Source organism: Meleagris gallopavo, chromosome 7 (genome assembly GCF_905368555.1).
Source record: "Meleagris gallopavo chromosome 7, MGAL_WU_HG_1.1, whole genome shotgun sequence".
In the NCBI taxonomy this organism is placed as follows: domain Eukaryota; kingdom Metazoa; phylum Chordata; class Aves; order Galliformes; family Phasianidae; genus Meleagris; species Meleagris gallopavo.
The window spans coordinates 4,344,314-4,371,121 of record NC_139410.1 but is presented as its reverse complement, the minus strand read 5'-3'; the positions used below and the strand labels follow the sequence as shown (position 1 = coordinate 4,371,121).

The 26,808-nt window shown below is 40.7% G+C and overlaps 1 protein-coding gene across 1 annotated transcript in view; it reads right to left on the bottom strand.

Moving 5' to 3' along the window:
• Positions 1-26,808, bottom strand: part of UNC80 (unc-80 subunit of NALCN channel complex) — a 119,896-nt gene that overhangs the window by 25,722 nt on the left and 67,366 nt on the right. Inside the window, exons 32-52 of the mRNA XM_085228180.1 lie at positions 23,585-23,766; positions 23,127-23,258; positions 22,435-22,621; positions 21,721-21,852; positions 21,243-21,386; positions 19,705-19,805; positions 18,819-18,905; positions 17,846-18,029; positions 17,108-17,202; positions 16,120-16,209; positions 15,663-15,764; positions 13,140-13,320; positions 11,706-11,974; positions 10,475-10,609; positions 9,579-9,717; positions 8,388-8,484; positions 7,565-7,735; positions 7,262-7,354; positions 5,273-5,308; positions 4,742-4,960; positions 1,190-1,390 (exon numbers count right to left, since the gene is read on the bottom strand). Coding sequence (XP_085084306.1) covers positions 1,190-1,390; positions 4,742-4,960; positions 5,273-5,308; positions 7,262-7,354; positions 7,565-7,735; positions 8,388-8,484; positions 9,579-9,717; positions 10,475-10,609; positions 11,706-11,974; positions 13,140-13,320; positions 15,663-15,764; positions 16,120-16,209; positions 17,108-17,202; positions 17,846-18,029; positions 18,819-18,905; positions 19,705-19,805; positions 21,243-21,386; positions 21,721-21,852; positions 22,435-22,621; positions 23,127-23,258; positions 23,585-23,766 — 2,977 coding nt within the window. The remainder of the gene's footprint in view (positions 1-1,189; positions 1,391-4,741; positions 4,961-5,272; positions 5,309-7,261; positions 7,355-7,564; positions 7,736-8,387; positions 8,485-9,578; positions 9,718-10,474; positions 10,610-11,705; positions 11,975-13,139; positions 13,321-15,662; positions 15,765-16,119; positions 16,210-17,107; positions 17,203-17,845; positions 18,030-18,818; positions 18,906-19,704; positions 19,806-21,242; positions 21,387-21,720; positions 21,853-22,434; positions 22,622-23,126; positions 23,259-23,584; positions 23,767-26,808) is intronic.

The following is a 26,808-nucleotide window of genomic DNA, read 5'->3' as shown; positions in this document are numbered from 1 at the left end:
TCTCTGTCCCTATGTATATGGAATAATAGTTTCATCTAAGCACAGGTTCAAGCACAGATGGAGGGAATATGAGGGGAATTTTAATTTATAAGCATTCATTTCACTTAGTCAAAAGGAAAGCTACTCAAGAACAAGGAAGACCCTTAAGCTGCCTTTTGAAGCAGAAGAAAGTATGAGCAAGAACAGAAAGAAATGGCAAGGCCTATCAAAGACTCAAACCATAAGGAAGGGGAAGCATCAATATTTCCAGCTCCAATTCCCCACAAGGGCAGCAGTTTCTAAAACAAGATAGTTAGCCAAAGGGAAGCGATATGTAGGGATGCCAGAAAGAAGAAATCACCCTCTTATAATTTGCTCCATCTTAGTTGTGTACACACGATTCCCACAAGGACCTGAAGTTTTTGTGTCTAAATTCCAGATTCTGATGTTCTCTAACATAGTATGGTTTCTCAGTTCATATTGCTAACAAAACGACTGACTGAAGCAGTTGAGGACAGTTGTCCACAAAGTTAACTGAGACCAAGAGCTCTCTTCACTAAGATCATTGGAAAATCCGCATGGTTTAGAGATTTTACATTACCCAGACTGCATTTATATCACTGCCTACGAGGTGGGAATGTTCAATTTTGAATACTTTTTGAACTCAGCAAGGCCTGTACCACAACACTACTTCATGAAGCACCAGGTTTTCACGTCACTGACTAGATTCAATTGCTGCAGTTCTGCTCCCTTTATGAAGGCACACTGAGAAGCTACTGCATAGCTCCAGACTACTTTTATCTTTACAGAGAACATAACAACATGTTTGTGAGAAGGTATTCTTGAAATACTCTTGCTAGAGCTCACTTAATTTTCCATTAAAGAAAAAAAAAATTAATCTCCTTAACTCACAGCTAAAATAAATAGATGGCAGATGGTACAAATCTGATGATGTATTTTGGAGAAAGAGAACATAAGATTTCTGTAAGTACTCTCTGTACTCCTTGATTACCAGAAATTTTTCTTTTTATCAGAAGCCACAACAAAAACGTCAACATAAATGCACACTTAGAGAGGAAAAACCCTTCATTTTCTAATAGAATGTAAAGGTTCACAGCAATACAACAGTTTTAGTTAGATGACATACCCACACTTCAAGGCTTGCAACATCAGAAACGGACCCCAGAGGGTTTCCATTGTACCTGCTTACCTCAGAGTAGGCATCTTGTGAATTTTATTGAACATACGGTCCAATCTCTTTAAGATGAGGATAAGGGCAGGTCTCACCGCCTCAGCTGTCCAGTCAGTGATGGGTAACATCTCCATGATGTAGCGACGGAGACCTCGGCTCTCCATCGTCTGCGTGTCATAAGGTGCCAATTTCAGCAGGGAATGTGCAATTTCTGCCAATCTAAAACCAGAGCTTGTTAAGAGAGAAATCTAATACTCTACAACTTGCATTTCTTCACACGTGCCAATGATAAAGATAAATGATTGCTAACCTACTAAAAAGAAATAAATTGTCTAAAGAGTATGTAGGCTTATGTATTTTTATGGTGATATTAAATGCACTAAAGGAACATCAAGAACCGCTTGCATTGATAAAAACAAAGTAATTGAGCTGTTAGTAAGATTAAAACACTGAAATTGGTTTTGTGCTTATTTTTCTGCATCACCACACTTCAAGAGGCTCCACTGTGGAACTTTCAGGTATTAATTTTTAAAAATGAAGCGTCATCCCCTAAGTTTACATAACATGTATACTTTGTATGATTACTCCCTGCAGCTTTGATTTTTTTCTCCTAACACTTCTACAGATTGTGTTGCTCTTGTTCCTTCTAACCCTCCCAGATGGCCTTGCCAATGGCATTTTCTGTAGACTGTGAAACGCCATGGCAACATTTAACTTCCACTTGCAACTGGACAAGTAGCTACTGAAATACTTGCCTTTGTCTACCAGAAACCCTCAAGTAATAAAGCCATATTACTTGTAATTACTAATAAAAGAGGTAAAAAATTGCATGCTCCTTGAACTGTCACTAGATTTAGTAGTGGACAACTAGGGGATAAATCCTACTCGTACTGTGGGGTTTCTTCTCAAATGCTTCAACTAATGGAACGTATTCCCCTTGTCTTTAAAATCCAACTAGCAAAATCAAAGGCAATGAGTTTGTTAGATAAAACAACTTCGTCCCACTATGGATAGATCTGTTTTCTTAAACACTACAAAATTCAAATCATACAAATATGTTTCTTTCCAGTAAATCAATATTAATCGTATATAATGGTATGTTAAATTTTCTTATGCATCATGAATTGTAAGATCCATCTCATTCTACCTGAAATGCCACTCTCAATTATTATTCTGGCTCTGTTCAGGAAGAAATAAGCAACCTGGGAAATGCTGATCTTTCTGAAGTACTGAGATGAACAGCCCTTTTCATTGGGTCCAAAAAGATCTTTATGATTTCTTCAGACCAAATATTTCACTTTTAAATGGCTAAAGTTAGGTGAGATGAAGCCTGTCTGAAGTGAATAGCCTATTATTTGGTTTTCTGAAGACTCTGAGATGGCATCTGACAGCCTTCAATGACCATGGCTGTCACATCATGTTCTGGTAAATCTGCTGTCTAGTTAGAAAAGATTGTTTCCTTCAGCAGCTAAATCCTTTTAGTCATTTAACTGACAGTTAGAAAATGAATTTATGTAAGAAAATGGATAAAATGTTCCTTTTATTTAGGAACTATGATAAAGCAATTCTTGATCCACCACAAAAAGGCAGTCATTTCCAGCACTTTCCAGGAGACATGAGAGAATCAGAGCACAACTTGTCAACATCTGCAAATCAAACCCTTAGCTTTATTGCTGTAACCTTAGACCTTGAAAGAATTTGTCCCTTGAAAATAATGCAGCTACTAATGTGTTCTGTAACTGTTTCACTGAAGAACAGTTCTGTAACTGTTTCCTGTCAAGAAAATATCCTTCCAGAAAATACACCAACAGCACCTTCTGTACACCTGCATTTAAGTTTGTGAAACTCATCTTTTAAGCGAGGGACACAAAATTGTCCCAATTACAGAGCAATTAAGCCTAATGTATGTTGATTATGAAAAAAATACAGAAATGAAGTTCCTACATTTCTGTTAACTAGCAAATACTTCCAAGTAGCACTCTTAGTACAGAGTGTTAGATGCAAATGTAAGACTAGGATGGTAATGTAATAAGGAAAAAAAATTAAACCCTTTACAACATGAAACAAAGAAAATTCATTTATCAGACGTGTATTTCTTGCTCCCACTGAAATCATTAAAAAGCCCAACACAAGCATATCTAAAAGCAAGGATGAAATGTGGCCTGGGAACCTCACCTTTGTTTCCTAGCATAAAATCTAAGTTCTTTACTCATATTGAGTCACAGAGTTTGTAATGCAATTAGTATTAATTCCTGATTCTTACATCCCTTGGAAAAAAATATAAAGGATGGCATTGAAAAATATCCAGGTCCATCAGATTTCCAGTTTGTTTGTAAGTAAGCACTACACAGGAATGACACGCATCTGCAGTAGCAGATATCTCTTGATTAAAATTACCCTCTAAATTAATAAGTGTTTGCCAGAGGGAAGGAAAGCAATGTTCAGTTAATATGCAAATACACAAACCAACCAAAGGAACAACCTCCCAGCTCCCCAGCAAATTTGGGCATTTGTTAAACAAGACCTAAATTAACACAAAACATAGATCTCTAATTATAACAGAACCTGCTAGATAAGGGGCTTAGTCATTTGTTTTCAGAGCATGAATGTAAAAGGCAGGAATGTTTTTTCAAGGGTTTCCTTGGTCCAGAGGGCAGGAACAAAACTGGTTCCGTGCACTGCTAGCATTTGACTCCCTTCAGCTTGATTCACAAGGCTTTTCTGGTGAAAAAGGTATAAAATGATGGTGAAAAAGGTATAAAGATCAGGCAAAGGATGACTGAACTATAAACAGAATCAAGTCCCTGATTGGGACCTGATTGTTTCAGTGTCTTTTTTTTTTCCCTTTAGTACTTGGACAAAACTTCTCAGTAGCAAATTATCCCTGTTTTGTGGTTACCATGAACAGCAAGCACACAGTTAGCACAGAATGAGGTCCAAACTATTAGAAGCCTCCACTCAGCTCCTTCTAAGCCACTATGCCACAAAACAATCTACAGTGAGCACCCGACCAGCCTTCTGGGCTCACTGCTGTACCTTTAAAAAAATCTTGTGCTCCTGCTTTATCACACAATGAGGTGTGGTCCTGTAAATGCCTTCTGCCCTATCCTCCCCCATATTCCAGGCATTTATGCCAAATGGTGCAGAGATTATTTTCCCCTTCTCTTTATTTGTTGGCAGCACGTTCTGGTGCAGTGTCCTAGGAGAAGATAAAAGCCCCACACAGCCAGATAGGCAATTTCCTCATCCCTTGCACTAGAGAGGCAGCCTTATCTACTCTGCTCCTCATCATAACTTACTTTGATGTATCAGATGAACCTCCACTTCTGTTTCATCCACTGGAGATGGGGGTCTAAACAAGACCAAAGGTCTTATGAAACCCCTTCATACATGCAAGCAGCATCAGGTACAATCTGAAGAACATCCAAGGCATGCATGGTTCAGAAAGCAACATACAAGCCTACACTAACAGAAAGTGATTCAGTCTTCTTGCTACTGTGGAAAGTTAAGAGCTAAAAGAAGTGAATTCCCCTGAAATGAACAAGTAAAAGCAGAGAGCCTGTAGAATACCTCATGTGTGACTTCACATCCAGCAGTTCCAGAGAGGTGACTCTGGGCTCTCCAGCTAGGTTCTGCAAAATCTTCAGCCTTGGACCACAGTGCTTGTAAAACTCAGTGCAGATATTCAGCAGTGACTCCCGTGGTCTCCTGAACTCCTCTCTAGCAATTCGTTCATCCAGTTCCTCTCGGGGAAGACCTTGGCCCTCCTCAAGTAAATGAAGATTTTCCCTGGAAGATACAAGATGAGAAAAAAAGTGTTGCATGCAAAAGAACAGGTATAAATGCTAAAACATCTCCTGTTTGTTTTGCAGCAGTTGCTTTCACCTGCAATTGAAAATAAAAAATGGTTGCACCTGTAACTAAGAAAAAAAAAAAAAAAGGAAAATTACCAGCTGCAAAGTCTTTTTAAGAACGAGAAAAATAAACTATCCTTTGCTATCTTCTTCTGAAAAAGGTTGCCTGTCACAGCAACAGTGGGTGGGACCAAGTGAACCTGCAAAGTGCTGCCTCAGATAAGGCTGAGTGAAGATTTTACTGTACCTGATAAAGTGTAGTTTGGCTCCCTGTTCTGGGTACCTGGGAAAACAGAAACAGTGCAGTTGTAAAACAGCAGCTTAGGAGTGCCTAAATTGTGCCTTGCTGCAAGGGGCTGACAACGTTCTAGCCACTCCCCATGGGACAGGATGGTAACTTTTATCACTGGAACCATGTCTACACATAGTTAGTGATGATGCTAAATACTCTTTACCTCCCATCTGGTAGCAAAAAAAAAAAACAGATTGTTATAGTTATTGCCTTCATTATAAAATGAAAAAATAAGGTTTTCAGGTAATTTGACTTAATAATTTTCACTCCTGTGTTTGTTCTCTCATGAAGCCAGAGCTCATTCTGTGGAAAGAGTACCTCAGAGTTTTGTTTTGTTGTCATTTTCTCTTGCTACTTTTGTTGAGAAAGCACTAACAAAGCCTGCACCTCCAGGCTACCATGACCAAGTCTGGAACAGCAACCATTCTATCATTGTGAGACTCATGTTGTTGCTATCAGATGTCTGTTGCAACGATAGCAGAATTAAGAGCAGGAATACTAGAGCAGCTCAGAAATGTTTTTGGATCTGAGACTGAGTGCTTGATAATGAGAAATATCTGGAAATTTAAACCAATATGTTCAAATCACACAGCATTGGGAGTCTCTACTTTGACTGTCAGCAGATATATATTAACTGCTTTCCAAAGTCAGTACACAAACCATATAAATAAGGCACTACTTTCCATTACACCACTACAACCAGGAACATTCAGATCCTGGATTGAAATGCAAATCAGTGTTGGATGCACTGCTGATACTCCAAGCCTGCAAGAAACAGTCTTAAAGAGCAACTAATTGATTCCAGGAGTTACCAACCAAGATGTGTACACTTCACATCTATAAAGTGATAATAACCCTTTGATGATTCATATAAAAAGAGATGTCTATCTCTCTTCAGTACAAAAGAAGACAGGGAACAACTTGGAAAGCATGACTTGCCAAAAATATATTCTTGATTTATAGTCCAGTACAGCCCATGGTACTTTCCTGGCCTACTGACTGTGCACACACCCATTATCTGTTGTTACCAACAAAAGAGAATTTAAGAAGGAATACTCTGCTCTGAAAGAACAGTAACAAGATGTTTCAAGCTCTTGTTCTGTGGCTGTATAAATTGTCCAGTGGCCTTGTTCTCACAGTAGCCTAATCTGAATGGCCAATACAAAAGGAGCAGTATTACAGTCTGCTAGCATCTCCTTCCTTATTCCCTTTGTGCAAAGTTTTTTGTCTTGTTATATTTTTATAAAGAAAGACAAAAATAATTCCAGTCATTCTTCCCTTTTTCTCATATTCTCTGCCATCTTCTCCTTTGCTACATGTAACCCCCAATAAAACAAAACAACAACAGCAAAAAAAAAACCACAAGCCAAAATGGAGGCAAAGGCAATATAAAGAGACCATAGGAAAGGAAAAAAGGCAAAATAAATGGATGAAAATAAAACTAGAGGAGGTGCTAATTTCTGTGAGTCTCAACAGGCATACAGTTTGAGGTTTTATTGCTGCTCAGTCACTCAGAACAAGGCCAGAAGGATCACATCTTTCTGCTACCCAAATGGCCTCTGTCCAGTGGCTCTTTGACAGCAGACTTGAAAGGAAGCAAAGCAGTAAACTGAAGGACATAGTTGCCTTGCCAGTGTACTGCTAGAGTGCAAAGAGGGAAACGAGAAAAGGCTATTAAGGATGAGTGCCTTCTGTTTTGATATTCTGGTCTTCCATTTAGTAACATGGTTTTAAACAAGAATTTACAGTGTTAGAGATTATGATTATTGTCAGAAATTCAGTTCTGGGCTGTGTGCTCTTTTTATCTGATTGCTTTCTCCCACAATATCTAGAGCACCTCCTCAGACAACTGAGGAAGCACTCAGCGCAGACATTATCTTACTCCAAAAAACCCAGAAAAGCTGCTCAGAAGGACAAGAAAGAAAGAAAAATCCACTCACTTACCTGGTGTTCACACCTGCTGACATGGTGTGGTTAGCTGCTGTAGTTCCTTTATGGCCTTGGTCACATCGACTCATCTGTGGGGCTGTCATAGGCCTAGCAAAGGGAACGTGAGTAACACGCTAAAAACTGTATCTAATAGTGCACTCAAATTCTGCTTGTGGTCTAGTGAAACCTAGCATCAACTTTACCAAGTCTAAACCTCAACCATTATACAAACTAACTCAAATACTGTGAGCTCTTGTTCACCCCTTTTCCCCAGACTGATGAGCAAAAACATTCTAGGACCTGTGAAGTGTGAGTTACCTGGTGAGAACTTCAACACTGTATAAGAGGGCCTGCAGAGAGGTGGCAAGTGCAGCCATAGCAGCAATCTCCTCACGAGCTGCTGTCACAGTCTCCACTTGGGAGGTTTGCCGCTTCAGTTTCTGCAAGTAACAGGGAACCAATGCTTCCAAGACCATCAGCATCTGGAGGCTGGAAAAATAACCATTACTTGGTCTGTTACAAGCTGTCAATCCTGAAACTCTCATCAGATGGAGGCTTCAGATTTTTTCTGAAGACCCCTGGACCTCCCACTGGCCTGTGATTTCATTGCTTGTCAGTAGGTAATCAGCCTTGGGCCACAGACACTCTCCTATGAGGGACTTCAGGGAAAAATGAAACAATAATAGAAAATGTCTGAACTTTTGGGTATCCTCTGAATAAGTCATCCATTTGCGGGCATTCATTTTTCCTTCCAAAAACTCCTTTCTTCTCTGGTTTCTTCTTAGACACTACCCTTTTTGCTTTCCCATCTCTCTGCATCTTCCTGTTCTTTCCAGCTGCCCATTTTTGCCCTCAGGTACCTCTCTGGCAACAGTAGCCTTAAGAACAAAATGTGGCCCCCATCTGGAAATACAGCCTATTTGTTGCTGCTTGGCCTGCCACCCAGATCAGCACTGCTTCCAGCAGCTGGCTAGAATTGGAGCTGGTGCCCTAGGAAATGCATCAACAAGCAGAAGCTTGGCCTCACAGAGAAACGTAGTGCTTGTGTTGCATTTCTATGTCCTCTGTTATGATTTCTCATGCCATATGCAACTTTTAGGCCTTTTCTGAGTCTGCATAAAACAAGAAAACAGACCAGCACCTTCTAAATGACTCGGGAGCATAGGCCACCACTGTCACACATAGCTTGATGGCTTCACTGATTGAAAAGGTCAAGTCCTCGTTCCCATAGCAGAAGTCTGAGGGAATAAAACAATATGAGAAAATTAGCACACAGACATAACAAATATGAAAAGAGCTAGCACACTCCTTTCCTTTCCCCATTTTCAATTGCTTGTTTCTCATGTTAACACTCGCTAATAAGCTCACGACTTTTGACAAAAATGAGCTTGTAAGACAGAATGGTGCTGAACTCCCACTTGAACCAACATCCAAGAGCACAGTGAGAAACAATTCTTAGTAGGTCACTGCTGAGCATCAAGGCCTACAGATGCTACTGCAGTCATGTTTCAAACATTACCCATCACAAGCAAATTCTTAAGCTTATATATGACAAAGACACATGTCAGCTTTAGAGAATTTTTTATCCTTTATCTGCTTTTTCCTAGACGTTTCCACCATACTAAAAACGACATTGATGCACCATTGATGACAGCATCATAAAATTCCAGGATAAAACAAGGCTTTAATACTAAGACCAGTTGATCAAAATCAATGTTATTTAAGGAATGTGCAAATTTGAAAATAAGTCAAAGATCCTTATAAAAATCAGACAAAATTATTTCCCCGAAGAGCACACAGCAGCCAAATTCTTAAATGCTGCATTGTATGGCTGACTGCCAAGAGAGACAGTGTCTTGCATACATCACACAGCCATATAAATTCTGCTTTGTAATCAGGACAACTGGCTGCCTGAATGGCATCCATCAGTTATTAGTCATAGTCTGCCCACAGGAGAGGACGTTTTAGTTTCTGCCAGCATGGAACAGAGGAGAGGATGACACTGATCTTGTCAGCATGATATAGTTTATTAGCCATCTTTATTCTTCATCCACACATGATAAAATTCAAAATGCCAGGGGCTAGCTTCAGACTAGTAGGCTCAATGCAGAAAAAGGAGCTTTGGAATAAAATAAATGAAAAATTCCTTTCCTGCAGAAAATATCTAGTGTATGGCGGTAATAAAATCATCCTTAAAAGATTCATGAGGCATAAGAAACAGATATTACTGCACTCAAGTAGAAAAAGAAAAAGAAAATAAGCTGCATCAGATACACGTTTAATCAATAAGCAGCAATACAGAATTACTGAATAAAAGATTCTTTGCTGTTACCTAATGACTTGAGAGGTTTTTCTGCTTTCACCAGCTCTAATATGTCCAAAATGTCTGGAGTATCTCCCTCTAAGGACTGCAGCAGGTCAAACAGGCACTGAGCTGACACTCCTTTGCTGGTTCCGTTGTTCGTAGCATCCTGTTTCAACAACACATGGCTGATTTTCTGAGGGCCTGTGTGCATCCTAGCAATCTTTACAGGAAGTACTGGCAACCCTTTTTGTTGTTTGCCACGTGGAGTTCAGGAGCTTACTGCTCTAAAGCAATAAGCCTTGCCTGATTCAACAGATTGCTGCTATAGTGGAAACATTGCACACAGCTTTACTTGCCATAAAGAGCAGGTCTTTGCTGCCCCGCTAAGAAGGATGTGTGCACTTACAGTGTATGTTAGATTTAACAGTTCCACTTTAAATTACAACTCCATTAATAATTTTTAACTCACTAAAATGTTAAAAATTGATCAGTGAGGATTTCAAAACACGGCTAATCCAGTCTTAGAGCTCATATGTACTAGAACTTGGCAACAAGCTTTCTGTTCATATTACTGCATTCTAAAAAAGAATCTGTTTAAAGAGTTGCAAATCATTTTTGTCCTTTTATAACATGTATTTTTTAATAACACATATTTTTATACACAGATATTTAAAGTGAAACTATATTTACTACCCTACACACCAGTGGCTCATTATCTCAATATGCTGCTCAATCAACTGATGAACAGAAGTGAGAAGAAATAAGATCAGGAAATGGTTCTGTGTAGCACCAACTGCATTAAGTATGTGTTCAATCTGAACGGTGCTGATGCTCCAGCTGTTTTCTCTTTCTGATTTCTGATGGAAGGCTGGCTGCAGACACAGGCTTCCCCACACCAAGCCTAGGGAATGGTTTCTACTCACAGGGAACTCCAGCAGAGGGGCGACACTTGCAAACAGCTGCAGAATGAAGGGCTTGCGATGCAGAACATAGAACTGGCGGCATGCAAACTCTATGGCTTGGCGTAACTGTGGGTTGCTTTCATAGTCAGCATATACCTAAACAAACATAAAATGATGTTACTCCAGTGGAAGGGTTCTTCAACTCCTAACCTCACGCTGCCATCAACTACAGCCTGATTACAAGTCAGGAATGTTGCTGCTTGGAGAAACAGAATTATTCCATGTATCTTTCACAAGATACAATTCTCTATAGTCAACTCCAGAATGTTATATGATATGTTTCCTTTTTCTTTTTTATCCTTCAATAGAAACACTTGATTCATACTTAGCTTCAGAGCTAGAACAAGTCTAATATTCTGTCCTGCAGAAGTGCTACTGAATCAGCTGTCTTCCATTCTATACATTCATGCAGCTGATTATTCCTAATCAAGAACCTACAACAGTCCAGCCTGATCAACATTATCTGTTGTTTTTTTTTTCTTTTTCTATATTCAGACTGCATCTCCAGTTTGCCAAGACAATTTGAACTCCTCAACTATCATTCAATATACTGACAGTTCCGTCCACTTTAAAGACATTTCAAGCTTTCTAGAGTGGCATTTCCTTCAGAGCTGGCCACTGAATATGATGCCAAAGAATTGGGATTTATTTCTCAGAGATATATAAACAGCATACATTGCTAGGAACAGTTTGACTGTGCTTCCTTCTTTTGCCCATTTCAATTGCCTGTCTGCACATCCCTGCTGGTACAAATATTTGGGAGGTTTGGAGCAGAGACAGTCAGAATTTTCTTGAGCTTTGCCAGATGTAATGCTGAAATTTTATGGTAATGCAAAATTCACATTACAGCACATGTTTCTTGGAGGTTTCTAAAAATGTCTGTGTTAGACCTCTGCAGAAATGTACTCTGTTAGTGGGCTAGTAGGCTGAAGTACATCCACATTTTTAGTACAACCAGGTACAAAGGGAAATGGCTAACAATATATTAATTCCACCAAGAAAAGTGGAAGAACCTGCAGGCATCTCCAGTGGAAATAACAATTCCTTGTAACTTCTTTTGGATAAATGCAACAGCTCTCACAGAGCTGTGACAATGTAAGGAAATTTTCAAGTTTATTCATTAACAGTCAGTTCTATAACAAAGTACTCATTCTGTAAGTCTTCCCTTGTATTTTTCATGGAAATAGCTCACCTGCAACATGCTGGGGAGCACCCACTGGTACCCACTGAGGGAGAAGAGGTGGTTAAAGTGCACAGCTGTGTTGATGACTGTGGCAGCATACTGCCTCAGCAAGGCACTGTCTTCAGGGTGCAGGATCAGGGCACCATTGAAGACATTCAAGAAGAGCATGATCTCATCCCCCCAGGGGAACTCGCTAGGCATGCCAAGGAACATCTCTTCCAGCAGCTTAATCCACAAGCTTTTCTGAAGAGTGTCAAGACCAAAGAGCTCTTTTCCAGCTGTGGGGGAGAAAAGGCAAGAGCAATCAACTCTGTCTATAATGGCCAGCCTCACAACACAAAAGGTTTTTCCAGAGAGTCCTCACACAAACAATGACCCTAGTTCTGCCTTTTTGAAATGAGTTCATCCATTCTGCACTTCTGCAAGTGCCTACAGGGCTTAAACCAATCTCAGCTGAAAACAAGACACACGAAGACTGATTAATGAGTATCACACAGCTCATTAAACTTGCTTCCCACAGTTGGAAATTCTCTTCTTTAAATGTGAAAGAAGATCTGAGCTGAATCTTAATCTTTTAGGTGTAGCAGACATTACAAGATAATGATGCATATTTACAATAATGCTTCTGAAAGCAAGTGTCTTTAGGGTCTGTTACAGAACAGATCAGCAATTATCACACTGAAACAGTGGTCTTTTTAATTCTCAAGTCAGCCTGGAAACCCTACTTGACTTTCACAGCAAAGTTCCTAAAGAGAGATCTGCTTCTATATCTCTGCTGCAGCATTTGTCCAATCTTCATTTAAAATCCATTGCTTTCACAATGTGGATTTTGTGCTCTGTGAGGTCTCACACAATTTTTCTGATGTTTCAGTTTGAAAACACAGACCCAATGACAAGATGCTACTGTGGAGCATGCTGGCAAATAAAGCTCTAAAATCAAGGTTCAGAGAAATCAGTGTAAAGACTTCCATGAGTTACAGAAAAACTTGGGCTAGATGAGACAGACAGAGATCCCTTTCTCAGGCAAGGTGAACTTCAAAATTAATGGGAGTTCTTGAAACTGAAGAAGCTCAGGTTCCTTCACCTCTCCTCATAAGACAAGTCCCCTGGCTCCCTAACTGTGACAGGGGCCCTCTCCTAGACTCAGCCTAGTTTGTGAAAAACTTCTGTGTTCTGGTGAGTACACAGCTGGACACAATTCTGGCCATAGCCTCATGCATAATTTTAATACATGATTATATTCCTGTTTATGTTCAAAGAAAGTAGCTTTGTCTGGAGGTGTTTAACGCAGCAAAGCCCTTTCCACTGTTACGCTTATAACCAACAGCTATGTATCATTTTCTCTAGGAGGATATTTATGAGTTTCCAGCTACAAGCTTGTGTTTCTACATAAACCTTCTGAGCTGTACACGACCACCAAAGAAAGCCATCAAAAAGCCATACCTTGGGGATCACTGAAGAGAGAGAACTCAGCATCAATGGCATTTCGGGGAAATGAAGGCAAACGGAGGAGGTCTTCCTGAAGCATTGATACGTGCGACTGCTTGTGGGCAGTAGGGATTTTCTGTGTCAATGATATGAGGAACAACACCCGCCCCACCTCTTCTAGTTTGCGAGTGAACACCTGAAAAAGAAACAAGAATCAGAATCAGTCTAATCAAAAAGCTCTTGTGTATATGCACATACACTTTTCTAGGTTAGCTTGCACAGCCTTCTCTGATGAGAGAGAAGTAGCACTCATGGTTGACAGGAATTTGATGAAATTCGAAGTGCAAGTACTGTGCCCTTCTGCAGAATTTGTATGACCAGTGTTTTTTAGTTCCATTCAGCATAGATGGACTGCGTTTGTAAACAGGTTTTAACTCTTTCCATTCAGTGTTGTAGAGGACCATGTGTGGTTGTCAAACACTTTCTAAATTTGCAATGCAGCCTTTTGTAGATCAGTGTAAATGTAAATTTTGCCTGTGTGAGTCTCAAGGTGATCAGAGGCAAAACAACTCCAAACTGAAAGCCATACATTTGCACTTACTCTCTGCAAGGTCTTAGAGAATAGGCAACACTATGTTGGGATGACCATCTTCCTTCTGGATTGACGCTGGAACTTGTCTGGCTATTGCAAATGCATGTAGGGTTCCAAGAGAAAAGTAATCATAAAACAAGGCAGATCAAATTCTCAACTACTGTAAACCAGCGAAGTCCTGCCAACTTTGATGATGAATTCTGGTTTACACCAGCTGAGAAACTGAGTTCCATTCTACCAGCCTCTTTTGAACTTCTGAGGGGTAGGACTAATCAGGCTATTTTATTTTGATTCTAATAGCAACCATAAGGCAGACCTATGCTCAGCAGTAGAAGCAACTGTCTTTGGAAACAGTTTCAAGACAGCTTTCAGCTTCTGGGTTGAAGCCAAAACTCAGAGCACGTGGCTCAACATGGGACAAAGCTCAGCTTCCCACATCCTGCAGTCACTAAGACCTTGCTCTTATGTGCACTCGTTCTAGAACGGAGTGTTCAAACAGTACAACTTCTGCATGGATTGCTGCCTGGTAGATAGACTCCACAGTGCTGCTTTCTTTCCCGGAGATAGATGTTGTCCAGCACCTTGCTGCATGACTACAGAGAGGCTGGCAGATGCTTGATGTACATTTTACCTTGGAAATATGTTGTCTTCCAAGTGGTCTAAATAGAAAACTATGGAATGTAAAATAATGCCCTGAGAAATCTGGACAGGCCATTCTAATGTTTTTGGGTCACACAGAACATAAAAAGCCCTGGTGTATGGAACACAACTTCTAGAACCACAGTGAGAATAATTTCTCACAGTGAAGCAACTAAAACAATTTGATGTGATTTTCAAATTTTTATAGATTTTCTACTGACATTTGCAGCACGTGAGATATTTCCCTGTTCTGTACAATACACACATGAGATGGCATTAATAAAGCTTCCCATTATTTTAGCAGCTAGTTTCTCTAAAGCAGCTTCATATTTAATTTTTATAATAATTCCTGATCATATTTTCCTGTTTGCATGCTCACATTACCAAGGATGCAACTACAGCAGCTGCTTTGTGTCTAGAATTATAAGTCCATTAGAACTTTTAAGAATTTAACCACATTCCCCTTCCTTTTTATTTCCTGCTTAGTATCATCTTTGCAGATACAGCTAGAGCGACTTTTCCCTAAGTATTCAGATGTGTACTGCTGAGAAAACTTTGCTTTTGTGGAGAAAAAAAGCATGAGGCTTTCTACAGGCAGAGTGAACTCAATACTGCTGCCTTGCTGTCTAAGGAAATAATACTCTCAGCAAGCTGCAGCACATTAAAAGCACTGTTCTCTCCTTTAGTTCCTGTAGAGAACTCCTGGGAGCTACAGAGCATTAGCAAGATAGACACATTATCAGGTCATGAGGCTGTAAAAATGGAGAAGACAGTGTCCTTCCAAGGGCAGAGACTCCCCTGAGGAAACAACTGCTGCTTCAGTGTCACTAGTGGTGGCTGTACTAAAAGACTTATATTTGAGAGCAAGACAAGGAGAGACAAGTAACATTCTTTGCAGTGAGAGGACAGACAGCAAGGTAGAACAGATATTGTCTGATCCGCGGCCAGATGCACTCATGAAGAAAAGGTTCTGAAAGAGTCAGAGGTCATGTTTAAGAAGGCAATAAGCATCTTTTAAAGCTGAGTCAATTGAAGTTGTTCTGACCAAGAGTAGGAGAATGCAAAATGATTCACCTAAAAGAAGCTGGATGGAGAGAGGGGGAAAAAATTCACATTCATATTTTTTGGCTCTCCTTAAAATACCATACACCTGTTAAACGGCACCAAGACAGATTTCATGCCAACTATTGCTTCTCCAGCAGAGCTCTCTATCTGCATGCAGTATGAGTGGAAGCCTTTAAAGGGGAAGGAAAGTTTTATCTACAGGAGTTGTTTATGGGCAGAGGTGTTTAGTGACAGTAAGATACCTGCTTTTGAATGAGCTCTTGACCCTTTTCCGGATGCATTTGCACCAGGTTGAGCTGGGGAGAAACTGACCTCCGGAAAGGATAAATGTCACGAACATAGGTCTGCCAGGAAAGAAACAGTGAATTTTAAACAAATGCAAATGCAATCATTAGAACAGAATGTAAGGTCCTTTTTTCATCCTTTCTGAAGATTTTGGGCAGGGCATAAACAAAAGAAATATTTGCTCTCTTTCTTTTCTGAGGAAGCGGGACATAATGACTTAAGAGCCAAGGGACTCCACTTCTGCCACTTCATTCTTCTGTCAGACTCCAATCTTTTACAACACATAACTGAATACCAGAGATGTGGTGCCTGCAGGACACAATTCTGCTTATGGTTCCTTGTTCCCCTTCAGATAACCCTGATGTTTATAAGGGATGAGATAGCTAAGTTATCTGTACTTGACCTTTGCCTTACCTTATTGTAATGAATAAGATTCCATCGCTTATCCATTAAAAAGTAATGAGAAGACTGTGTTTCAGGTATGTTAAAAAATTCCAGACACTCCTGAAAAGAAGAGAAACTTTTTGTTACTTGTTAGCTGCCTTGTACAAACACCTCAATATCTAAAAGGAGAATATCCTGTTAATAATGTATACAGGCACAGATCTGAATGTCTGTCAACCTTATAGGCTCTGTGACTCCTTTCACATAAATTCTTCATTCTTGTTTTATCCATAAAGTACATTGGTATGTTGACAACAATCAAGGTAAACTGATATCACAGTCCTGAATATTGACGTTATTTATTTTGAGGTCCTCATACTGCATGTATTTGTCTGGTCATATTACCCATACGGGCATTGTAGCTTCTATTTACATGCTACTTTTTTTTTATCAAGTTTTAGAGATAGGGGATGTACAGAGACACTACAGTTCAGACCCTTTAAAGCACTGAGGTGCATGATTCCCATTAAAACTTAATGTAGTTGGACAAATCAGAGGTTTCTACAGGTCTTTTTCTTATATAGTTTGGTTAAGTTAAGCCTGGAAATAATTGGCATAAAAGCGAACTGACCTCACATCTCCTAAATCCTAACATATCATAATGGCTACCAAATCATCATTTCTACTCTTTCTGATCCTAATCATTCTCTTCAGTGTTGATAAAATAAAAGTCACTTCAATTACTTCTGTATTTAGCCAAGGGATAACAAGCTGCAATGTATTCAAACCTATTTGCATTTGTGGGGTTTTGGCTGGCTGTGATGTCAGCACACTTCTATTACCCTTTAAGATAGGATTCTGAACTCATGCTACCAAGATTTCCTCATATGGACACAGAAATGTTTGTCACAGCAAATGTGACACTAAATCAGGAAGCTCAGGCAGAATGTATTGCTGGCATCCAGGTATGGCAAGTAAAAAAAACATTAAACAGTCCATTCAGTTCAAAAAAACTCACCTTCAGAAGAGCCTCAAACTGTGTATCTTCATGGACTGGTAACTGAGTTGGTATGTCACACTCATTCTGTCCATGCACAACAAGGGTCTTTGTGCCTGAAAAAGGAAAACGCAGTTGCATTCTCCCTGGTCTCTTTAATGAACTCCATTTCAAAAGACTGCCATGTAGGAAAAGTAACAGTTTAAATTAATTCCTGGGCAGACAGACAATGCCAGTCCTGCTTGGAACGGGTTATGTGGTGATAGCATAGGCTCACAATTCTACAGTTAATGAGAAATTGTTCTGTTCCTAAAACAGGGAGCTGGCAACTTTAGCAGCGACAACTCTGGGAAAGGAATAGGCCTGAAATGTTGAATGTGTTTTTCACCAAGAAATTTCTTGCCTCACTCATGAGGTCCTAAGCTCACCACACACTCTTCTGGGGCTTTCACAAGACTTAAATGAGAGGTTACATTTTACAATAATCATCCTGCCAGCTTTTCACAGCTCAATTGGCATAAAGTTCTGAGTCAAAAAGACTGTTCTTATTCATTTCGTTTGTTTCTTTCAGAGCTCTTAAAGTAGCCTTCTGAATCTTGAGGAATAAGAGGTAGAACTTACTGACTGAATCCTGAGCTCAAGCAAAAGTGACTTACGCAGCCATTCAGAGCAGGTCTAATGCAGCACTGGCAGACCTATTTTTTGGTAGGAACATGTGAACTTGGAAGTGAAAGAAGCTTAAAGACTCATTTTTTATACCTGGCATTGAGGCAGTCACCAGCAGTTTCACTTCACATTGTTCCTTCTTCATAGTCTGTTTGAGATCTTTGAAAAAAAGCCCTTCAACATAACCCACCACTTCCCAGAGGAAGGTTAGCGTGGCAGAAATGGCATCCATGCCCCATTCACATGGAGTGCGTACAAAATACATGATCAGTCCTACCTGCAAGTAATGAGTAAGAGGAGGATCAGATAATATACACTCTAACTGTGTAGGGCATTCCATAAACACAGAACAAGAACATGGTTCTTCTGTCTCTCCTCACTCAGAGGACAAACTCTAAATTAAAATTGTATCCTGAAAGTTTATACATAATACAGAACAATTTGCTTCTACTATTCTTTCTTTTCCTGTAGAGGATGAGGAGTGGGGGGAAAAAGTGCAATTGCGACCCAGTCTTAAAAGCCATTCTGAATGAGGAAAATGGAGAACTTGTCCATTATAAGACTCCATGTACCTTCTGCTTCTATGTGCCACACAAACACCAGACAAACACTGGAAGGCTCCTAGAGTTGTATATATCTTGTCTGTTTTTTCAGCACTTAATCAAAAGAACTCCAACAAATGCATTTTCTATGACTACGAAAGAAGCTTATAATTTATTCCAATGAGACCATTCACAACCAAAGCACTTTCTGAATGAAAATTAAGTAAAATAATAAATTATTTCTGCCTCCTGTTTGTCTAAAATTCATCATTACTGACTCAACTCAGAAATTCAGGACAGGGAGTGTACGGAGTTAATAAAAAGCTAAAGATTCCTTCTCCTCTCCCTTTAAGGAATGAAAGGCTGGTATAAGTAATTTGCATCTAGAGCCAGAAGCAGATATGACCTATAAACGAATAGTTACAGACCATTTATCTCCTTGCAGATTGTGGCATTAACTTCCTAAGACACATACAGACAGAGGTAAGATTATGGGCTGCACAGTCGACCCCCAAGCTACTTACCAAGTAATTAAAGAGGATATGAGATGTCTGCGCAGGAAAGTCCCCAATATTCAACAAAAGCTTCCTTAACATATACATTAGTTCATCCTGGAAAAAGAGCAAATGCTTTTTCTTTCCATCACAAAATAGAAAATGGATTTCTGCCTTTTGTCTTCCCTAGCTTTGTTCACTTCCATTTTTTTTTTTATCCCTTTGCTCAGCTCTGTCTGTTGGTGCATGAAATAGAACTCTCTGCTTGTGACTGCTCTTATATTTCCCAAAATAAGACCCAAGGCACAGCACCAAGGCCAATGTCTGCCTTTTCCATCAGAGAAAGGACATTACTGTCACTTATCCTGACTGTATTATCCTGATTCTGCACTCTTCTCCCTGTGATTATACTAACTATTGCTTATTACGACAAATGGTTACCTAGTTAAATTTTACAGAGATGTTGTGAAATCCAGCACAGCTCAACTCAGCAGTTGTGGTTGCTAGATAGGAGATGGGGGACGAATCTAACTTTCCTTTCTTAAGAAGCTTAAGGTGGGAAGAAAGCAATAAGGGAGTTTCACAGTCTGCCAAGGACAGGCAGACTGAGAGACAATGCCACTTCCACATTTGAGAGAAAACGGAACAGGGTGGCATGGGTGGAGGTAATATCTTTGATAGAAAGGGTTGTGCTTCATTAAGCATCTGTTCAAGGCTAACTTAGAACAAGCCACATCCTTAGTGGTAGTAAATGAGCCGTGTCCCATTTACATCAATGACCAGAAACTGAAGCCAAATGAAGATTTTGAGCAGCAAATCTACTTCTCCAGTCACTGCCCACAGAGGGATTCTGCTTGCAGCTGTGCACCCCTGCTCTAAACAATACATAAGTCTGCTGGAGAGAGAAGATGCTTACCTGCCGGTTGCTTATTGTCAGCTTCTCAAGGAAATGGCGCAGAACTGTAGAGGGATCTTCAATTAAGCAGTTCCACAGGACCTGCTGAGCAACAGCACTCACTATGAAAAAAGAAAACATAGTCAGAACTCTCTCCCTTGGAAAAGCCTTGAAATGGTGCACTTAAACGCAAATGTTCCTAACCTACTACATTTATCATTTTTGTACAGAAATACACAGGAGTTACTTTGAGGTACAAGGACTCCGGCTCACCACTGCAGTCATTTCAAGCAATAATGACAAGTCTAACACTTGAACCTTCCCTAGGTTCTGGTGACAGGACAGGTAGCACTTCACCACTGTGATCAGGGAAATAACTGTTTGGATTCACAACTCCAGATGAGCAAACAAGCCAACTAAAAAAATTATTTTGTTTGTACATGGAAACCGCACTTCATGGTGATTCATGGAGTGACTTTACGTGGTATTAATGGACAACATTAGATGGTCAGCAGGGGATCGTGCTGATTATCAACTCCCCAAAGTGTAATTAATTGTAACCTTGTGAAGATGAACAACATGAGAGAATTACTCATTGTTTTGTTTTCAGTACTCATTTCTTGATCACAAAACACACTAATTCAGTGACTGACTATACCCACTCAAAACTAAAAAAAAGCAAATGTCATAAAGTTATGTTTGCAATCAGTTAACATTATGAGTGACAAGAAAGGAAGGACAGAAGTCCACCATCTCTAAACATTTAAGAGAAAGAAATATAGAAGGATCTATTATTACTTTACAAATAAATCACAGACCATAAAGCAAATATTAGAGTTGTGTATAATTGTTTTTCTATTTGTCATAGGATCAAAGAAATAATGCTTAGACCTCTGGAGGTCTCTAGTTAAAGCCCTGCTTGGAGCAGGACTGTCACCAGCATTACATTATGTCAACTGTGGCTTTGTCTAGACAAGACAAAGCCTGCTGTGGATGGAGATGAATGGAGATTCCAATGAGACTGCACTATGCCCCTAGTAGAGAATTTATTTTCTAATTTGCATCTTGAACTTCCCAAGTTGCAGCTTATATAGCAGCATTCCTCTAGCTGTTTGTTTCCTTTTTGTCACACAAAACAAGCTCAGCTTCATAGTTGGTTCTCACAAAACACGTTTTAGAGCTCTCTCTGTTCTGGTATCTCATCTCACTAGATTCCTTCCAGCTTCTCAACATTTTCATAGAACTGGGGTCTTTTTAGGGCCCCCCAAAATATCAACAAACCTTCAAGATCTAACAACAAATGAAAAAAAAAAAATGTTGCTCATCCATTAGTGAATACTTTGTGAGAACTGGTTACTCACAAGGTTTGTAACAAATATATGCACTCATGACAATATATAGCAAATACTACTTCTACGAAAAATGAACTGTGAGCAAATACAAGGTTGTATTACTTCTTTCACTCTATTATGGCACCTAACATACGTAAACATTGTAATTACTGGCAGGTTCTGCCACTCCTAATCAAGAAAGACTTGAAATGTAATCTAGGTCAGTACCAGCTACTCCATCCTCCCGGACTTCCCCATCTTCCATCAAATGGACAATGGGGAGTACTGCTGCACAGATGCATGCTGGAAACACAGCTTGAGGTGGTTGTGGCACGTGATGGTTTGGAGTATGCTCTGTAGTATGTTCTTCATCTGGAGTACAAAGAAGATCAGAAGGTGAGTGTTTGTGAACGAGCTGTGACATTATACAGGCAGGTTAGATAGATGTTTGTGTTAGGTGCTGTATAAACAGAACAAAATGGCAGGCTATCTGATCACTGTGCATGCACAACAAGCTTACTACTATCTCCAAGAAAAATTGAGTCTCCAGTCAACTTTCTGACCAAGAATTTTAATTCGCTTATTATAAATTGGTTCAAGCCCGGGAATACATTCAGCAAAACATAATGCTATCAGTTTTATTGATTAACAGGTTTCCAGTAAATGAAATTCTAGGAAAGGATACACCACAGTGAATTCAACCTACCTTCTGCACTGACTGCTGACCGCACTGACCAGACAGAGCCACGACGGAAAGAGTAGTTCCTATGAGATGTACTGGAGGTGCAGGAAGGACTCACAGAGAGACGGCGGGAGGCCAGGTTGGCAACTTCTTCTACTGACAAAGAGAATGGGAAATGTCAGTCCAAATCCAGCTGACAGACTTCAGGGACCTTTGAAAAGGAGAGCACTTGCAACCAAACTGGAACACTGAAAATTCAAGTCAGGTAACACTCAGAACAACTTAAGACTTATGAAGATCAGGTAAGTACTTTACTCATGCTTTGGGAAGCAGCTAAGCACTGATCCGTAAGTGCGCGGTGACTTGGTGAGTCATATTTTAACTGAGGTGTCTATATTCCTCTCTTTATGTACATCCTATTACCCATCTTTGTTCCTAGTTTCTTAGTTCTTCAGAAGTTCTTAGTTCTAGGTTCTTAGTTTTACTGAGAACTGCAAATTCTGCACACGTCTCCAAGACGTATCTAGATCCAGTGGTTGTTCACCACCTTTCTAGAGATATTAAAATGATTCAGTGCTAGTACTTGTCCAGTCTCTAAAGTGGTGACCATACCAAAGCAGGGACTTTGCTACTACTAACAACGGGTTTTTCTTGGACATCACATCCCTAAGCTATGCTGTATGTTGGTAGCAGGTGCTCTCAGTTTCCTGGAAGGCAGTTTCTGGCCCTGTGGCACACCTTCTTCTTCCTGCTCTGAGCTTGGTGTGCACGTTGGCTCATAGCAGGCCTCCTGAGTGATGGGGATAGCAGTGATGAGACTGGCTTCCCGACCCAAGCGCTTCTTCTCTTCCTCCTGCTGCAGGTTCTTCAGGATGTGCTCTGCTCGCTGATGGGAACGAGACACTGCTCTGGCTGAAAATGACTTCTGTTAGGAAGAAGAGAGAAGAGACATAACTCGACACTGTTAGTTATGATACACATATTCTGTGTGTTCCACCAGGGTCCTTAATGATATTCAGCAACTCAGTTTCTAAATACAAATCAAACTTGTACTAGCTGAACAGATGCACCAGGAGCTACATCTATAATAAGCCTCTTCCGTGACACCACACAAAACAGGACAGAAGACTGGAAAACAGTTTGAGTGAACTTATCCTTTGGAGAGATAGCAACTGTGCTCCTAAGATCTGAGTTACTGTCTCTTGTGGGCATATGATGTACAGCACAGCGTCTCCTTGATCAAACAGACAGAAAAATCTTATGTCCACATAGAATATTCTGTGCCCTACATGGACAATGTATTCACTAGATCTTCTCCAGCTAAGGACAACAAGAAAACCTAAGAGTTGAGTCTGCACCTTCAGGCTTCAGTTTCGCCCAGGCCCTTACTGAGAAACTATAATGCTCGCTCTCATGACATCTTTGCTTACCGACTGGTCTTCATTGATGGGATCTTGCACGCTCCCACTGCACTGAGGGACCCAGGGAGGATCAAACATTGGCACAGAGGGCATCCCCAGAACAGGAGAAGGCAAAGTGAAGTTTATACTTGGAGGAGGGATCTAAACAAAACCACAAAGTTTGTTACAGCACACAAATATTAATGCCTGTAGTGCTAAGTGCTAATTAAAGGGTACCTCACTATAAAGTAAGACCACATTGAAAGATCTCTTTTTTTATCTGTTTTTCTTGACCTCATTATGTGTTCCCCAGTATACTCTTCCCATTTTATACAGGAGTTCCAACACCACCTATACCTAAGTATGAATGAGATGACCATTTTTTCCTAAACAGATTTTGAGGCAATTTCATGTTAGCATGTCATAACACATCTATCCTACAAGACAAGCCACAAACGGTAACATTGTGTTTCACGTATTCTATCTACCTTAAAAATCTGTTGAGCTCCTTCTTCCATCCTAGGCCAGACTTGATACCGAAACCTCCAGAGCGTGTGAAATTTGAGAATGGCATTCAGTCTTTGCACTGTCTCCGGGTGGTGAAATTCGGACATCAGCATGTCAGAAACAGCCTCTGGCACTTTCACAGCACATAGCAGGAACATGGCAGCTGCAGAGAGAGAACATCTGATCTTCTGTTTCCCTTATTAATGTGTTTACTTGGCAGGAAAAAATGCAGCTGTACAAACCCTAACCAGAAAGAAACTCTGATTCCAAAATTGAGATCAGCAGTTTACTAAGCTTAGCAAAACTTGTACTGGACCATGAAACAAAAATGTCTATGATTCTATCCTTTGGAGCCACACAGCATTATGCATGTAAGAAATTCTGTCAAACCTACTTTTAAAACAAAACACAGCTCTGCCCTTCTTACTAACACTCAGTCACAACTGATATAAAATAAGAAGCATCTCTTGAAATAACAAGACTAACTCAGCTTGGCTTTCTAAAGTTTCACTTCTGATTGCTTCCTGTGATGATTGGTAAAGGCTTGTTTAACAACTCAGCCTTTCCCTCAGAGCAGGAGCAAGTGGCTCAGTAGAAGACCCACAAGTCAGTTTCCATGGGATAGAAACAAAAAGAATGGTTCTAACATAACTGCAGTGGTTACAATCTGCCTACAAGAGAAAACAGTGCTGCTAAGAACTGGGAGACAAACAGCAAGGTCACAATGGAAGACAACAGAATAGAAGTTGAGGTGACCCACTGTTGTTTCATTAGAGCATATCTGAATATAAACAGAACAACTCCAGCCTCCAGCCCTATGGAGGCCAATTAATTTAGGTGTATATCCAAGGGGCACTGAGCAGGAAGCAAGAGAACAGTGCTGCTGTGGCTGGTTGGTGTGTGCGAGTACTCACGGCTTCTTTGACCAGTAGCTGAGCAAAGATCACTGGAGATTATTTCTCTTTGGGAGTAATTCTTCCACAGTAGAAAAAGAACAATTACCATCGTGTTCACCTCAACACTTACTTAGAAGGTGCCAGGCATGAGAGCTGTACTGACAGAAGGCAATCTGAACACATGCAGAAAACAAGGCTGATCTTTGACTTCTTAGGTACTGCCTTGCACTGCAGAGGCTTCCAGTTCTGCTACAACATCCTGCTTCAGATCTGTACAGTCCCTCCTGCTTCACCAGCAGAGAGAACCTTTCTACTCTTTGGTGTTTTAACTACATCAAGTCTTAGCAGGACTGATTTGAAACCGAGAGTTCACAATGAAAGGTTTCCAAAACCCCAAATAAGAGATTCAGCCTGGAAAGGAGCCAGTAGATGGTGCTGTTGTACACCAACACAGGATTTCCTTTTATCCAGCTTGCGGATAGCAACATTGGGAAGGTTCACGTTTGACCTTGATAGAATGTAAATCATGCCAGGGCTGAAATCACTCCATACTAAGCAGCTACTACAGTCTCTCAGGTGGATTTCAATCCTCCCTCGAGGAAGAGGAAGAAGAGGAAGATGCATCTAACAGGCTGCACTGGAGGGGCAGGCAAATAGCACTCCTCAGAAAGAGGAGTCTTAGTAGGGTTCTGATAAAGAAAAATCAGTAGTCAAATTATTTTCCTAAAAAGCAGTCTGAAGTGGGGGGAAAGAAGTGCAGCCTCAGGCAGCTTGCTTTTTTTCTTTATTTTGCTCCACTCTTCCTGTTTGCACATTTGGTCCAGTGCACTGGGTTTTCATAGTGTCTGTAGCAGGGGGGCTACAAGATGGCCTCTGTGAGAAGAGAGACCAGGGCCACCCCCCATGCTGGACATTTCTAGATAGCTCAAAGATCGGGACTATAGCTGCTGGCTAAAGCTGAACCAATGAGCTGGTCATGCCTCTGTGCACATGCGTTTAAGAAAGGGTAAAAAATCCTGTGCAGCATCTGCAAGAGAAATGAGTGAGAAAAACAAGCCTGCAGACACCAAGGTCAGTGAAGAAGGAAGGGAGGAGATGTTCCAGGTACTGGAGAAGATGCCCTGCAACCCATGGAGAAGACAGTAGTGGCACATGCTGTCCTCCTGCAGCCCATGGTGTACCACATCAGAGCAATATACACATTGCAGCTCATGGAGAACCCCACACTGCAGCAGATGGATACATGCTAAAGGAAACTGCAGCCCATGGGGAGCCCACACAAAAGCAGCATCCTACAAAGATCTGCGGCCTGTGGAGAGGAGCCCATGCTGGAACAGGTATTCTGGCAGGAACTGCAGCCCATGGGGGAGCTGTGCTGGAGCAGTCCATTCCTAAAAGAACTCAGCCTATTATATAGACCCATTCTGGAGCAGTTCTTGAACTGCAGCCCGTGGGAAGGGCCCATGCTAGAATAGTTCATGAAAGACTATTGCCACAGAAGGGACCCAATGCAGAAATATGGGAAAAGGGTGAAAAGGAAGGAGCAGCAAAGGATTTTGAACTTAGTACAGCTCCATTCCTCTTCCCCCTGCACTGTTCAGAGAGTAGCAGAATGTAGAAAAGTCATGAGTGAAGTTGAGCTTGGAAGGAAGGTGGTGATAGAGAAGGTGGTTTTATTTTCTTCTTGGTAGTCACTATACTATGTTATTAATTATCAATGAAGTAAAGTAATTTTACCCAAGTTAAGTCTGTTTGCTTGTGACAGGTTAGCAATCTCTCTCTGTCCTTATTTTGACCTTGATTTTTCCCCTCTTACTTTCTCCCCTTGCTGAGGAGTGAGAGAGTGGCTTGGTGGGCACCTGAGGCACTGAAAAGAACTGTGCTGGGTTAACCTTGAAACACAGAATCATAGAATCATAGAATGGCCCAGATTGGAAGGGACTTCAAGGATCGTCAAGCTCCAACATGCATGCTGCATGCAGGACCACCAACCTCCCCATTTAATACCAGACCACGTTGCTCAGGGCCCCATCCAACCTGGCCTTGAACACCTGCAGGGACGGGGCATCCACAGCCTCTCCGGGCAGCCTGTTCCAGCATCTCACCACTCTCCCCATGAAGAAGTTCCCCTTGATATCCAACCTAAATCTTCCCTCCTTCAACTAAAAACCACTTCCCCTTGTCCTGCCGTTATCTATCCTTGTAAAGAGTTGACCTTGCCTGGTCTCTGGTCAAGATAGAAACAGCCTAATGAAAGAAAAACAAAAGCAACATACTTGAGCAAACTCTGGATTGATTATATTGCTGTA